Here is a 15267-nt window from a genome sequence, read left to right as displayed (position 1 = left end):
ATAAAACTAATCCCATTACTTCATATAACCCTTCATCCTTCCTCTGTCTTTTATGGGTGCTTCCTGTGGATGCTCATATAGAGATATCAATTAATTCAATGAAGAAGCTTTCATTATTGATATCCAGATGATTAATTATGTAAGTGAAATGTCTCCTGTAATTGAGGAAGAGCAGTCTATACAGGTGCGGCCCGACTTGGCAAATGGAAACAGCATCCCGAGGACAAACATTAGCAGGGTCTAATGTGACTTTGAGATAAACCTTGTCATAGTTCAATTCTCTGCAGTGGTTTCTCTGCGAGGATCAGCCAGAGCGGTACTGACTCATCCCGGTCCTAAAACACAACGGGCTTGATGCTACAAACATTATCAGGATCTTAAGGAAAAGAATGATGCCTCCCCCGCCCCCGCCACCAGACTTTTCAGACATGATACTAATGGATGAATTTGGGGGAAATTGAGTTGTATTCTTTTTGATCTTTGATCTCTATATCGCCCTCATTTTCCAGAACTAAAATCAGCTAAGACATAAGAAGCACTCCTTTGAGTGACTGTGACGGCTGGACTCTGTCTAACTCGGACCGTGTGATTCCCATCATGTATAACTCTGCTGATAAAATATGCTTTATCAGAACTGTTTACTGTTACCATAAATATTTATCATGGCTCTACAAAAGGATTTCCATATATTTCCATTTTACTCTGTGGATGCCAGTGTTCCGAGCTCCCAAACATCGATTGATGCGATTTCTCTTAGTCGTCACATTGTGTGCGGGAAGATGCTGCTTTCTCCATTTTAAACAGGAGGCATAGGGAACTTGGGCAAATTGCCCAAGGCTAAGTAGGTAATAAAGTAGGCCTTAAGCTGGGGCCCACATCTGCCTCATCTCAGAAGCCGAATTCTCGACATTAAACTCAGTTTGAAGCCACATCCTGAAATAGCTCACTCTTTTTTAATTCTCTAAGCAGAACATAAAGGTTATTTTATTTTATTTAGTGGCTTGATAAATCCTTGTCTGTCACTCACCTTCACCTCCTCTGAAAGGAGAGATCTGTTCCTACCCCATGCTGTTCAATAGGCCAACAATAGTATCAGGCATTGGATAGAGACCGAGTAAATGCTTGTAGAATAAGTGAAAAACTTTAGCGAGCCTTGGATCTTTAGATTCACGTCACTGTTAGGCTAAGAGAAAGACTGACTTGCATGGATAAATGTCACCCAGCATGGAAAGTCCCCCAACATGATCAGGAGATGGGCCTGTGTTTGTGGGGGCTTCTGTGAGAATCTTATTTTCCCAGAGTGTTGTAAAGACAGGGCTGTGAGGATGGTGTGGAGGGTACAAAACGGCAGAAGACCCTAGAATGGTGACGGGAGTGAAGCCATTCTGTGTAGGTCATTGTGGAAAGGTCTGGAGGACATCCTGGAGGGCAGGATTCCCAACCACTAGGCAATGACCGGAAGGACAGTCTTTGTTACCTCCCGTGTTATCCTTCTTTTACCTCAGACTCCACCTTGGGTCTCTGAGAACTGGAAGTCAAGGAACCAAGATGGCTTGGTAGTGAGTTCTTTTCAGGTAAGGATTTCTTTGGAGATTTTCACAGCATAGAAGGGGGGGTTGTCATTTCTGACCCTCAGTAAATCCAGAATGTGTTGTAAATGTATACTGAAGGGGATCTTTAGGTATGCATTTAAAAACCATTTGAATTGATGGTTATAGTAAGCAACCGTAATAGTTAATGTGTCTTTGATAGCAGTAGTAAAAATAAAGTCCCTTTTTCTGAACACGCACACACTTAGGATTAAGGTGATGGGTTGACAAATATATGGAAGAATTCAGTTCAAAGATGTGAAGTGTTTGGCTCAGGGCTCCCTAGTAGCACTGGGGGCCCAGGAGGAATTTAACAAAGTAGGGGAAGTGACGCCTGCATTTACTTTCTGCAAGCTGTTGGACAGATGAGAATGCATTTCTTTATTAGACTGGGCCATGTAAGCTCCATGCTTCAGCGGGCCTTCTGACAAAGTAGCATGCAGGTTCAGTCAAGAGCAAACGAAGTGGATTCCGGGAGAAAGTGGGATGGTGTTGCGGAAAGAGCGGAAGAGGAAATTCCGAGTGTTTGCTTGGAGAAGAACGTAAGTGTAGAGTTCTGGAGTGAATAAGAAAACTTGTTTCTGTCTTTATAGTTTAAGGACACAGCATTGTTCCTTCGCCCTAGAGAGGAGCAGCAAGAATCACGGTGAGAGAAACTGCAGACAGCTGAGCTCTAACTTGGTGTGAGGAAGAATGGTCTAGAAAACTAGAATGACGCAAGAATCAAATGGCAAAGAATGAGAGATGAGTTAGGAGAGGCCAGCAGATTCTGCTGGTACTGGACTGTGTGTTCCCATGGATCGGGACCACATTTTAGTTGTATTGCCCTAGGAACCAAAATAGCACATGTAGGATTCATTTTGTAGGTTAGCACGGATGTGGGAAGAAAGGTATAAGGGACTTCTCCCAATACTTAGGTTTATGATTGCTGATAAAATTTACATGTAATGATGCATTTATGATTGTTGACAAAAATTTACATGTAATGATGCATAAACTTACTACAAAATCAGTAATTTCATATACTTGTAACCAAAAGTCAGTGGAAGAGTTTCATTGAACAGATATGCCGCCATGGGTGGTACATTCTTGTTCTCTTCTGTAGGGAGAACAAAGGGTTTATTTGCCACAGCTACTGACATGCAAAGGAAAGTAGGGCTACTTCCCCCTCTGTGTATCCCGAACAAATGAACCTCTCCAGGCAGCTTGCCAGGGATATATCGTCTGCAGGTGTCAAGAGAGCGATTTCATAGAGACACTTGAGTGACAGCTATGTCAACAAAGTCAAATTTTTCAAACTTATGACAATCTAGAAAACCACATTTTTCAAAGCCCCAAGTCTTACATAGATTGTCACCTTTATTATATGTTAACAAATGCCTTACGTTTCACTTGAAACTCTTATTTTTTTTAATAGAATGTTTTATATCCAGTCCATTTTGATTTGATGTGTCTTTTGTTTTCTAACAAAGGGGATGCCATCTCCTCTAGTTCATGAAGAAGTCATTTGAAGAAGACAAAAAAAAAGCTTTATTTAAATCATCCGTAGGTGCTACAAGAACTACCCAAAGGTAAATGATAATAAAGAAATTATTTAATTTGGTATTTCATCTTATTCGTTGAGAATTTTCACAGTTGACTTCCCCCAAACAATGATTACTCATAAGTGTCTGCTCATATCTGACAGAGGTTGGCAACAGCCTCCACCAAGCTCCTTAGATTCTCAGGGATTTTCTTACGTAAATATGCCCAAAACGTATTTCTCCATTGTCATGAAACATTGTCTTTTGGTTTTCAGTTTCAAACAACAGTGCTCTTTGGGCCCTAAGAGCATAAATGCTCAAGAGAGCATTTGTCTTTTGTGAGTCTACGTTCTTTTCATAGAAGATATAAACACAGCAAAAGTTTTTTTTCTTCTATGAGACGTGTGTGTGTGTATGTGTATGCATGCGTGCATGTGTGAAATCTCAACTGTCCTAGAACTAGCTCTGTAGTCTAGTCTGGCCTCGAACTCACATGGGGTTTGCCTGCCCTTGCCTCCCAAGTGCTGAGATTAAAGCGTTCGGCAAGGCTCATCTAGGAAACTGAGATTTGGGTTCATACCTACTGAGGCAGTTACAATTTCTTCCTAGTTGCTACTTCTGCTCACAGAAGCAGAACAGGTTTGGCCACTGTTTATATACCTAAGGTATCCCTTACTCAGATCCCCGAGGGCAGATGTATTTGACGGAGAGAGCTGGCTGCCTCCCAATAAAGACAAGTATCTTCTTTGCATTCTATTTTGAGTCATAAAACACTTTCCCTCCCTTCTCCACTTATTTAATTTATATGCCAGAGATTTTTCTTTTCTGAGAATGAAAGCGAAAGACAGGGAAGAAAGTAGATGAAGCAGAAAGGATCCCAGTATCTGACATATTTTATGCTTCCTTGATACAGCAAATAATTTTTTCTCTTTCCAATAACCATCATTTCCCTTGGTCTTGGAATCACTCAAAACCTAGCTCCAGAGTCCCGTGCACATGAATGTGCTGTCTGAAGCTGCACAGAGGATGCAAGCCTGCTGTCTGCACAGCCTGTGCCGGCTGGACAGGGGTCACAGCTACAAATTACTGCAAATTTAAGAATGCCTTTTTTTTCTCATCACTGAGTATTTATTATATATAACAAATACATGGGAAAGAAAAAACTATATTGTGTGATTGATATAAATAGTTTATTTACATTACAGAAAAAACATCAAGACAATGTATACTATTTCAAATATATCCATACATAATCAAATATAGCTGTAGTACATGTTTTCATTGGTGTAGATTACCACAAACGCAAGGCAACATGTGTAGATCTCGTCTTATTCTTTTGTCTCTAATACTGTATTGTGTAGTCCAAGCTGTCAGTTGTCCGGCCACTGGGAAACATGCTCCCTCTAGATTAACCTTGTGGATGCTCTTGTTGTGTTGTCTGAACTGTAGTGCCCTGTATTTTGCTTCTGTCTGTGAATTCTGTTGCTTCGGGGGCATTTCCTAGAAGGTTGGAAAGTTTACAGATCTTAGTCTAATGCGATTACCTAAAGTTCGGTCCTACAGTCAAAGAGCGAGGCTGTAGAGGCAAAATAGTAAAGTATCTCAGCGTAAAAATATACTGATTACTAGAAGAACCTTGGAATACTTGTAAAAGTTATTATTATTGCATTCGTTTTACTATTATTTGCTTCTCCTTGCCGTTGTCTTCAGGCTTCTGTTGAAAATTGAAGAACAGAAGAAGAGAAATACCCCACCCTTCTCTGTTCATTCCTTCAGTATGTTCGTTATATTGTGCAATGGCCAGACTCAGCACAAGGCCAACAAGCAAGTGCCAAGCTTATCACATCTCTCTTTAAATGTCTTCAACAACTTTCTATCTAAATGTCTTAACGATGAGTGTTATATTGACATTTCAGCGCTATAAGGTAAGATGCTATCACATTGGAACAAAACAGCTGATAACACCCGATATGTAAATGCAAAGGAATATTGCTTTGGTTTAGCCTAATATCATTGTACTGCATTAATGCTATAAAACTCGAGACAAAAATTGGTACCAATTATGGTGCTTCTACAAAAAGCTAATATTCAGTAACATCTGAAACTCGCTGATCTAGTATTTTTTTTATTATAATAAGAGACTTCTTTGATCATGCAAGCAAGAACAATATGAGACTAACAAAATTCTATTACAACTACAGGTGGTACAGTGGAAAATATGTATATAGACATACATACACGTGCACACACATACATAGTAGGTGTGGGCCCATTTTTGTGCAGTTGCTGGGACCATATATCTGTCAAAAACAAACATGGATCTGAGCAGTCACATTTTCGACAAGTGGGAGATGACAGTAAAAAAGATGACAGTCCACCTTCTCAACGGGACAAGTCTTTTCACTTGGGATCAGGTCTCTAGATATTCATATTTTTATGAGATATTGCTCAGGAGGCAAGTTCTTGAGTAGACAGAAAAAAAAAGAGAAACAGATTTGGGTGGAAGTGGGTAGGACAGGAGAGAAAGGAAAGGAAGTCAGAACAAAGAACAGACCGGATGAGATCAACATTAAGAGAAAATTGAGGACAATGGGGGCATCTAGGCTAGGGGTAATGCTGTAAACTCTCCAGCATCTGGGCACTTTGGTATAGGTCTTGACAAGCAAAGCTTGCCAGGTCAGCAGGCAAACAGGGTTTCTTGGGGTCAGTGGTGGGTCCACTTAGGGAGTCTGGTTTGTAAGCACACTGCCTTTTAATGAATGGGATGAGTCTACCCTGGACAGTGGTGTGACATATGGATTCAAACTTTTCCTGGAGTGTGTTTCAAAGGTTTGATTGTACGAGGGGGAGGGTTAGATAATGTATGATAACAATGAAGGCGTGGCTGATGTGCTATTTTTCTTCCCCTAAATCAGATAGTGATGGGGAACTTCAGCCAATCACATTCTGTTTAGGGTGTGCCCCCTGGGGCCACAGAAAAACAGATAAACCGTCCAGGTGTGCTTGCCTCTGCCCTTTTGTTCCCTGCGCTCCTGGATGGCTGGAACCCTGGGTTTGGTAAGTTCTCTTTCTTCCATTTATTAAAAGCTGAATCTATTATATTAAACTGGTCTGGTTAATTCTAAATACCGATCGACCATGCCCCTTTCAGTTGGCGCCCAACGTGGGGCTTTTTGAGTATGGGGTTTTTTTTGTTATTGCTTAGTTTTGCATGGCAAATAAGAGAAAAAAAAGACATATTCATTGAAAATATAGCAGACATAGCTTACTCAAACTGGGAGCTTAGTCCATGACAGAAGCACACACAAAACTATGAGCAGCTAGGAGCAGAGAGGCAACATTAAGTGAAAAGTTAAAGCAGTGGACAGGCTGGACAGCATTTTGAGTTCGTGACTCAGCTGCGTAATCTCAGATTGTGATAACATCTCACGTCTCAGGGTCTCTGCCGTGAAAGTGAGGATAACTGTTGTTTTGTTTTGTTTGTAATGTTGTAAAGTGTGTATACATGGGCATTTGTGCAATCAGACATATGAATATATAAACATATGACAAAATTATAGCATCTCAATACAAAATCCTGGCAAAATAGTCTATATATTCCATTAAACGTAGGAATGAAAACTGTGATTAATAGCTTATTTTGAAGACATTTGAAGTATTGAAATTCTGAGTTTCTCCACTCTACGAGACAGCAATCAAGTTGTTATTGTGTGAATATTTATACAAGTTTTGTTTTTCTATGTGCCCTTAGGGATGTCTGATACAGTTTTTGGTGTCTCAGATTCTTCTTTGTCTTTTCATTTTGTGCTCAGGACTTTTGGTTTTCAAGTTGTTTTTAAATCAGCTGCACATATTTTCGTACAACCCACTGGCTTGCTTGGCATCTAAACCTGAGAGTCAAGATGCTGGACTCAACTTGGCTTAGGGTTGCCCCAAGCTCCAGTGATGATCTCCCCTTATGCCTGTAGGCTGGGTGAGGATTTGTGAGCTACACTTTCTCTTTTTAAAGAGCAGATCCCACACTTGTCTTCAAAGAATGTAGCATCATACAGATGCCAAGGTACATTACAGTCTTTATGTTTAATTTCATAATGCTTCTTATTTTCCTATTTTTGGGGAAAGTCTCTGATTTACTATAGAACTGAAGAAATGGATGAAAGTTTTCATGTCTTATAGATGTGATAAAAAAAACCCCAAAGAGTTACTTTGGACGTTTTAAAAAAGAGAGTAAATTCAGTTTTTTATTTATTTTTTTAACAGATCTACACTGGCCTTTTGGCTGCCACAAGACATAAATGATGCATTGGGTTTAGAGTCTAGTTCTTGCCGACCACACGTTTACACACTCAAGAGGTCAAACAAATCCCCAACTTGGCTCTTTGTCTCAAACTGAACCTCAGCCATCACCCGGGAATCATGGCTCAATTTCCGGTTGAAACTGGATGAAATCTCTATTCTCTTGTGATCTCATCCCTGTTCAAATAAAAATTACCTTTTTTTTTTCTGTGCTTGGAATTTGCTATTAAGTTATGATATTTGCCGCTCTTTTGAAAATATTTCGAAGGTTTTCATTTAGTAGAACACAATCTTTCCCATTGCGTTGAAATCACTGCGATTAGCACTTACCATGTTAAAATGAAAAGGTGTTTGTTGTTGACACCAGGTGTGTTAACACTGATGGTGTCCAAATGTTCTACTTGGAAATAAAATGTTATTAATGAGGGCTAGAATTGAAGCATTTCTACACCTTATATAACAGCTATTATCACTTTGGGCAGAGCGATTCTGGTAGGTGAAGTTAGTGCCTCATAATTTGAATGAAAAGTGGCCTTTTACAGAGAAAAGAGTGTTTAAAAAGATGTTGTTATTCTCTGTTAGAGAGGAAAATAGTCTTAGGACAAAAACAATACTCATCTTAATATAAAAATGAGTGAAATAAGTTGTGCCTGTCCTGTAGGAAAACCCATGCCTTTCCATGTGGCTATTGAAATATTCTCACCGGGAGGAGCTAGGACTCACGGAGAATGGATGGCTACAGTCAGTTCACCAAAAGACTCGGAGTCAAAGGGAGGGACAAGCGCTGCCCTCAGCTTGGGTGATGCCCAAGCACGGTTACTGACCTTGTGATACAGAGGACCACCACGCAGATGACAGCGATCTGAACCGTTCCAATCACCGCTGCAATCAAGACGTACTGAAATCGGACCGGGCCGGGCACGACGTAGAGAACGCTGTAGTCCTTTTTCTCACAGTGCTGACCAGTGTAGCCAGCATCACATCTGGAAGGAAGGACAGCATCTGGTCACCTGTGGCCCGGAACTCTGTACTCTTAATTTGTTCCGTTAACCTCGGTTAACATGGATATGGATTGCTTAATGACACAGTGCAAAAACTATACAGCCGTTTCTTTTAGACCTGTTCTACGCCAGAAAAATGCTGAAAAAAATCTTGAGTCAGAGATACAGCAGGAGTAATTTCTTAAACTGATGGCCATAAAGTCATAAAGGTCTTTGCTTTGAAAAGAGGAATGTTCTTGAAATTCTCTTCAAATGTTCTGAAGAGAAAAATCTTGGTGCAGGCAATACAGGTATACAAACAGGCAGTGTGAGCATCCTATTAGACTGTGATCTTGCTTCTCACTCACCCAGCCTCCCAACCAGAAGTTCAGATAGGCAATTTTCATGTTGAAATAAGCATTTGATCAAAATATACTAATTTGGATCAATACGTCGTTGCTCTGTGGAAAGCCTTTCACACTTGACTCTGAATTTCTTGCAACTACATCCTGAGGACTTTTCCACGGGTCTCTGGAGGGTGTAATTTAATAACTGCTAACAGAGAGAGGGACTGCAGAGCTCTCTGTGTGTCATGTTCACTCTGTCTGTTGAAGAACAGGCATGTCCCAGGGTATTCTGGGAAAGGAAACAGGTATGGAAGGCAGCTGTGGGTGAAAGACAGGCAGACGGACAAAGAGAAGCAGAGACAGAGGGGCAGGTAGAGAAAGAGACCCAAACAGTGTCGTTTCTTTATTTCATCATACTCCAGTGTATATTAATGTAAATATAAATATGTTTTTATTTGAATTTTCATCTCAGAAAGAATCTCTGTATGTTCTAGACACGAGTAGATATTTATAAACTGTATTTATAAACTAAGCCCAGACAAGCAATTTCTTTCCGTCTCTTCTGAATTTGAACTGGAGCCATGGCGGCCAATCATCTCATGATCCTAGGCTCAGTAGAAAAGAGAGTGAGTGTCCGCAAAATCATATAGTTCATAGATGATTTGGAGCGTTTTGGAAATAACCTCCCCAAAAATACTAAGGGAGGAGCGCCAATCTCAGCTCTACATTCAGAGGGAAAGACAGTAAAAAGAAAGTGATCCATGTCTATAAAATTATACTGTAAGAACAGAGTGGTGTGCTGTACACTGAGTGGATAAGGTTTACACACATCTTTTCATATCCCTCCCTCCCTCCCTCCCTCCCTCCCTCCCTCCCTCCCTCCCTCCCTCCCTCTCTCTCTCCCCCTCTCCCTCTCTCTCTGTGTGTGGAAGAGACAGAAACTTGAATGTTGTTCCCCTGCTTAGGCAGAATGTAAAGCAATCTTCCGCTAACACTTAAAAGCGAGTTTCTACATTTCAACTTTATGCCTTTTAAAAGTTTAACCAAGGAAATGTTACCTGCAAGATGGCTCCTGCATGTTGATGGAATGTTCACACTTCCCGTGCATGCAGAAACCATTGTAATGTTCCGGGCAAGGTATGTGGTGTTCTCTGGCACTTTCTTCTAACTTGTTAGCGTTCTCTGCGAATACAGATAAAAGCAAGCGCCCCTGTAAATAGCGTTTGTGCTGGGTAAGATCAACTCGTACATTAACAAGAAAAGCTACAGTCGGAAATGCAGTTGAAAAGAGCAAGGACTAAAAGGTCATGCTTCAGAGGAAAGAGGGAGAGAGCATTGAAAGACAGACGTCTTCACAATTGTGTTTAGAGATGAAACTGCAAAATTACCCAGAGCTTTTTCAGGCTTTTATGCAATTTCCTACATCTTTAACAGCCACTGATGTGGCCACGAGTTGTCAGACAGCTTTAATTCTCTTTGCATAGAGCCTGTACGTTGATCATAAAAACAATCCAAGAAGAAATTCTCGATTTATTTTTCAATTTCAAAGCATAACTTCTCTAAGAGCAGATTTCTCAAATGCCTCGATACTTCTCAACATGAGGACTAAGTTAAAAGATGGCTGTGTTCAATTGTTAAATATTTTCTAGACCAAATGCAGATTTCAACAAACACATACTGTCAGGCATTTTTATAATATATTGTGAGTGCAAGGGTTTTTTTTTTTCCATTTTGCACCACACATTTTTATTGCCACAATAATAAAATTGGAGATTGTTTTAGAATCACTTGTATAGATAGTCACATCTATTTATTTCGATCCATATGGTCCTACACCTCGTTTGGGCAAAACAGTAGTGCTGGCACTGGGGGTGTGAGTGCAGGGAAGCAGGACCCAGGGTTGTGTGAGCAGACCTGGCCCCGTTCTCTACTGTCTGTGCTGGAAAGCTCACCCAGGTGTGGAGGGAAAGCTAGCGGGGTGACCAATCCAGGCTCAGAACCAGGGCTATGAGCTAGCCCAGCCCAACATCCACCGTATTTGGAACAGCTGGAGTGTGCGAAGGGACCAGACCTGCAGAACCAAAGCTGCATGATCTCCATGACACACGGCAACAGTAGGCTATCCAAGAGGAGCCCCAGTGAGGGCCCAATATCAATAGTACGGCAAAAGTCAGAGACCTGGAACCAGGTGAGACTCATCTCAATGAACTTCCAGGGAAAGATGTATGAATTAAAGAGATACCGTGTGACTCTCTGGACCACACAGCAGCTTCCACACCAAGACTTTTGTTTGTTTGGTTTGGATTGTTTTTTTTTCTATGATTTTACTTTTAAATTTTATTTTGCGGGGAGTGGGATATTACAAGGGCAGAAGGCAGAAGCTAGGGTAAGGGGAGATGAATGGGATTGGCATGAAATCGACAAAAAGAATCGATAAAAAGTCAAAAAAAAAGGAAAGAATGATTTGTGAAATTTAAACTTAAGGACAATGAAACACCGTATATTCTAAAAGAAAACACTTCCGCTGTCATTAACAGTTCTGTTTCCTAATGTTTTTTATGATAACACGTGGATGCTTTCGGGCTCCTGTTTGCTCAGATATGTTGACTACACATTCGCCACAGCATCTCCAAGCGAGTGTCTGCTCAATTTCTTCTGTGTTTCTTGTACAGTGATAGAAGGTCTGGGCTGGAGAGATGGCTCAGTGGGCAAGGATGCTTCCTGTGCAAGCGTGAGGACCTGGCTTTGGCTTACATCATTAATGTGAAAAGCTAAGTGTCGACACATGCATGCCCGCAACTCCAATGCTGTGGGAGTGGCTAGCAACAGAGGATTGGCTAGGTAGGGCTCATGGTTTCCCGTTTTGGTCCGTGTTCAGTGAGAGACTCTGGCTTAAAGGAAAGGAGTAAGGCAGACAGGGATAGATGAGGACACATGATATTTTCTTGTGATGCGTGCGCACACACACACACACACCACACATACAGGCACACACATAGACACAGGCACACACATACACACACATCACACATACAGGCACACACATAGTCACAGGCACCCACAAAGGCACACACATAGACACAGGCATACACAAAGGCACACACACACACACACACAGGCACACACATGCATGCACACACAGACACACACACATACCGACACACACACACACTCACGCAACGCAGTTTTGCCTTCATTGTCTCTTCTGAAATACAGTATTCTTGAAAATTCCTTTCTGGATCAATGAGAAATATAACTTTATCGATCTCAATCTACAGGTATTTTTCAATCTATAAGTATTCCTAAGCACCATAGTAACAGGGGCAGCAGTGAGAGACTGCAAGCTAATGGTTGCTTTTCATGGAACGGATTACTTCCCATTATCCGTAGACGGGGCGCCATGTTTTATTATAGCATATCCTTATAACTTTCACTTGCAGTCATGGGTGTTAAGTGTATTCATCAGGAACAGGACGAGCCTTTGCCACTCGCGAATTAGATGGATGCCTTATTTATATTTAGGAGGAGCTGAAAAACATCTTTCCATACATTTTAGGATCTAGATGCCATGTGCAGAGCATTAAAGTTTGAAGCAAACTGTTAAAATGTTTAGTGTTTTCTTTTGTAGGGGTATTTATAAATACATCGTCGGTGGGTGATAATTCAACGTGTATCCTAGATTTATAAGGTATATATCGTAGCCACGGGGGAGAGAGAGCGCAGGTGACATTTCAGCACTTCATTTGTTTTGTCTGTGATATTTCAGCCATGGTGTAGTTGGTGATCTTTCGCACTGAGATGTTTCGGCACTGAAAATCGTCGCGAAAGTTCGTGAACTACTTCCACAGAAAAAACCGTGAGGCTGTGGGAATCGTTTTGGCATCTCCCATTCGCTTAAGGATTGTATACGTTTTGACTAAATTTTTTGGCAGGACACACAAGAAAATCAAAGTGTGTAGTACTGAGTGCCATCTGACCAAAATGGAATCAGGGTAACCTTGGTGTTTAGATGTACCAGTGTGACGAACTGGTTATTCAAGAATCCGTCGAGAAGCCGGGCAGTGGTGGCACACGCCTTTAGAGGCCGGCGGATCTCTGTGAATTCGAGGCCAGCCTGGTCTATAAGAGCTGGTTCCAGGACAGGAACCAAGCTAGGGAGAAACCCTGTCTCGAACATCCAAAAAACAAACAAAAACAAACAAACAAACAAACAAAAAAAAAAAACAAAAAAGAATCCACGGAGAAGAGCAGGCTTTTTTTCCTGCTGGGTCCAGACGGCCACAACCGGAGTAGGCAAGCCAGGCCTGCGCTCTTGACAGAGGATTTCTCAGCAGTGGGGGTTGTCAGGTCCACTGCTCATGAAATGAGCCAGCACTGATTTCCATTCTTATTTCTGAATCTTCTCGGCATAGCCAACGATTCAACACTTCTATTTAGTGTTCGTTAGGAACACCCCAGTGCTTCTGGCAGTCCCGCCTGTGGGGAACTTCCCCGATTGCCTCCGTTCCAGTTAATCACAGCTTTTTCTGTCAGAAGGTCTCTCGTCTTATTAAAGGGCTGGGTTTCTTTCTGCTAACTATAAAAGAAGATCAAGAGTTGTCTTAACTCGAAACCCATCCTTGAGGGTGTTTTTAAATTGAACCTTACCCCCAAACTGACAGTTTCTGATTCCGAACAGTGTCCTATGTGAGCTGATGTCTAGGCGCTACATGTTTTTTTTTTTTTTTTTTTTGAATGAAGGTATTGCCTCAGCGTGCTTTTTCCTGTTTCCTGTCTAAGCTGTGGAACATTGGGGGGGGGGGACTAGTCTCCATCATAAAGTCGGCTGATTAGTTTATTCTAGCTCTTGTGAGCTTAGAGGGCTCTGTTTTCTGCTCATGTGATACTGTCAAATAAGAAAGTAGAGAAATTGAAAATAAATGAGTAGAAGAAGTGATCCCTGGGCAAGAAAATGAGGAGTCGTCATCAATATATGTCAACAGATTTATAGTCAATCCAACCAAGGAAACCAGTTGATTGAAAACCCGAATATACGACCAGTTCCCTGGAAGCAATAGACATACTTTAGAAATGAGATTTTAGTATATTAAGGCAAGCAGAAACACAGAAATCTAATATCTCAACAAATATATGTATGAGTCATGGTAAATATTTGTGAACCTGGAGTTTATGTACAGTGGTATTTAAGCAACAATAAAGCATTCAGAGATTTAAAATTATATAAAAATGACACTTTGGAAGTGTATATATTTCTTTGAGTGCCTGACAGCTCAGACATTGATTTCTCTGTTTTCCATTTCAATGAGGTTTAATGTAAGGGTTATACTCTCCCTTCTGAGAAAGGTTGTAGCTAGCGTAAAAACTCTTCATGTCTCTGCTAAACTCTGCACCAAGTGTCCCGTTAAATATTTACATATGTAAATATTCATTCAGGAAGAGTACCTGAGTCTTCGCAGAGGTGTTCTCTGGCATACCTTGGAGTTATTTGAGGGCAGAGCTAATACAACCACATGCCCATTGCTAGTCAACAGTTGTCAAGAGATGCTGAGGAGTCATGTTCTTTCGTATAGTTAGTTAGTTACACAGACTGCCCTTTGTAAGGAAGACAGACATGAAAAACCAGAGACAGAGAGAACGGCACAAGATTCAGCCTTACCTTATGTCAAGTCACCTAGGTGTGGATAGAAAGGAAACAGAGACAAATCGAGGGGCTCAGACTTGAGTCAGTGCTGCTCACAGTGAGGAGTGTTTATGTGTCTACCTGTTATTCTACAGTCTTGATATGGCACAGAACAAAAATCAAAATTAAGGGATTGTTCTATTTCCACTAATCTCATAATCCTTTTATGAGGTTTTATTTTGGCTCTAAAATTTTTCTTAAGATATAAATATTATCTTAAATTTTTTAATATTTATATGTATAAAACTTTCTTTTATGATACTATTGGTTATATACAGTATTAACTAATTCTAGAAAAAGACTTCATGTAGCTCCCTGTCCATGATTCTGGGTTTGAGTCTCTATCAGGTAAGTAGGAATTAGGTTTGTGTATTCTGGATGTACTCCACAAATTGTGGTATTTTAACTTCCCCGAGATCGGCAGCATAGGACATATAAAAATACCTAAGCTTTCTGTAGTCAACTGTGACCATTCCTAACAGTGACCTTTGGTGTCTCCGAAAGGATGGTGAGTCCCCACAACAATGATACCACCAGGATTGTGGTAATGCCACTAAGCTGACAAACACCACCCAAATGTCAGCTTTGGACTACCAACTGCTCAGAACGAGTTCAAGGTAGCTAGCTGAGATGGTCCAACCTCATGCACTATTCTAGCCAGGGCTTCAGATAAGACCTTCACTTTTCCATTACACAGAAACTGTGAACAAATGATATAAATAGCTCTCCCAGCACTTGCCCATTGTCTTAAATTTCTCAAGGTCCTGTAGAGCCGTTGTTTCCTCTCAGACAGCAGGAAGCAATCCAGAGAACACGATGCCCACATTCCCAAGAGGGTGAGTGTGTGTGTGA

The 15267-nt window shown here is 41.0% G+C and overlaps 1 protein-coding gene across 3 annotated transcripts in view; it reads right to left on the bottom strand.

Annotated features, from left to right (window-relative positions):
- The window catches only part of LOC142840012 (tomoregulin-2), a 268103-nt gene that overhangs the window by 17592 nt on the left and 235244 nt on the right, over positions 1–15267 (bottom strand). Inside the window, exons 9-11 of one of the 3 annotated variants that reach the window (XM_075956493.1) lie at positions 9794–9917; positions 8233–8391; positions 3096–4612 (exon numbers count right to left, since the gene is read on the bottom strand). In XM_075956493.1, the coding sequence (XP_075812608.1) occupies positions 4516–4612; positions 8233–8391; positions 9794–9917 (380 nt within the window). In that variant the 3' untranslated portion in view covers positions 3096–4515. Of the gene's footprint in view, positions 1–3095; positions 5575–8232; positions 8392–9793; positions 9918–15267 lie in introns of those variants that run through there. The other 2 variants (XM_075956494.1, XM_075956496.1) reach the window with 2 other exon arrangements.

Source organism: Microtus pennsylvanicus, chromosome 22 (assembly GCF_037038515.1).
Source record: "Microtus pennsylvanicus isolate mMicPen1 chromosome 22, mMicPen1.hap1, whole genome shotgun sequence".
Lineage (NCBI taxonomy): Eukaryota > Metazoa > Chordata > Mammalia > Rodentia > Cricetidae > Microtus > Microtus pennsylvanicus.
The sequence above is the reverse complement of the archived record's forward strand: the minus strand, read 5'-3'. Positions and strand labels throughout refer to the sequence as shown.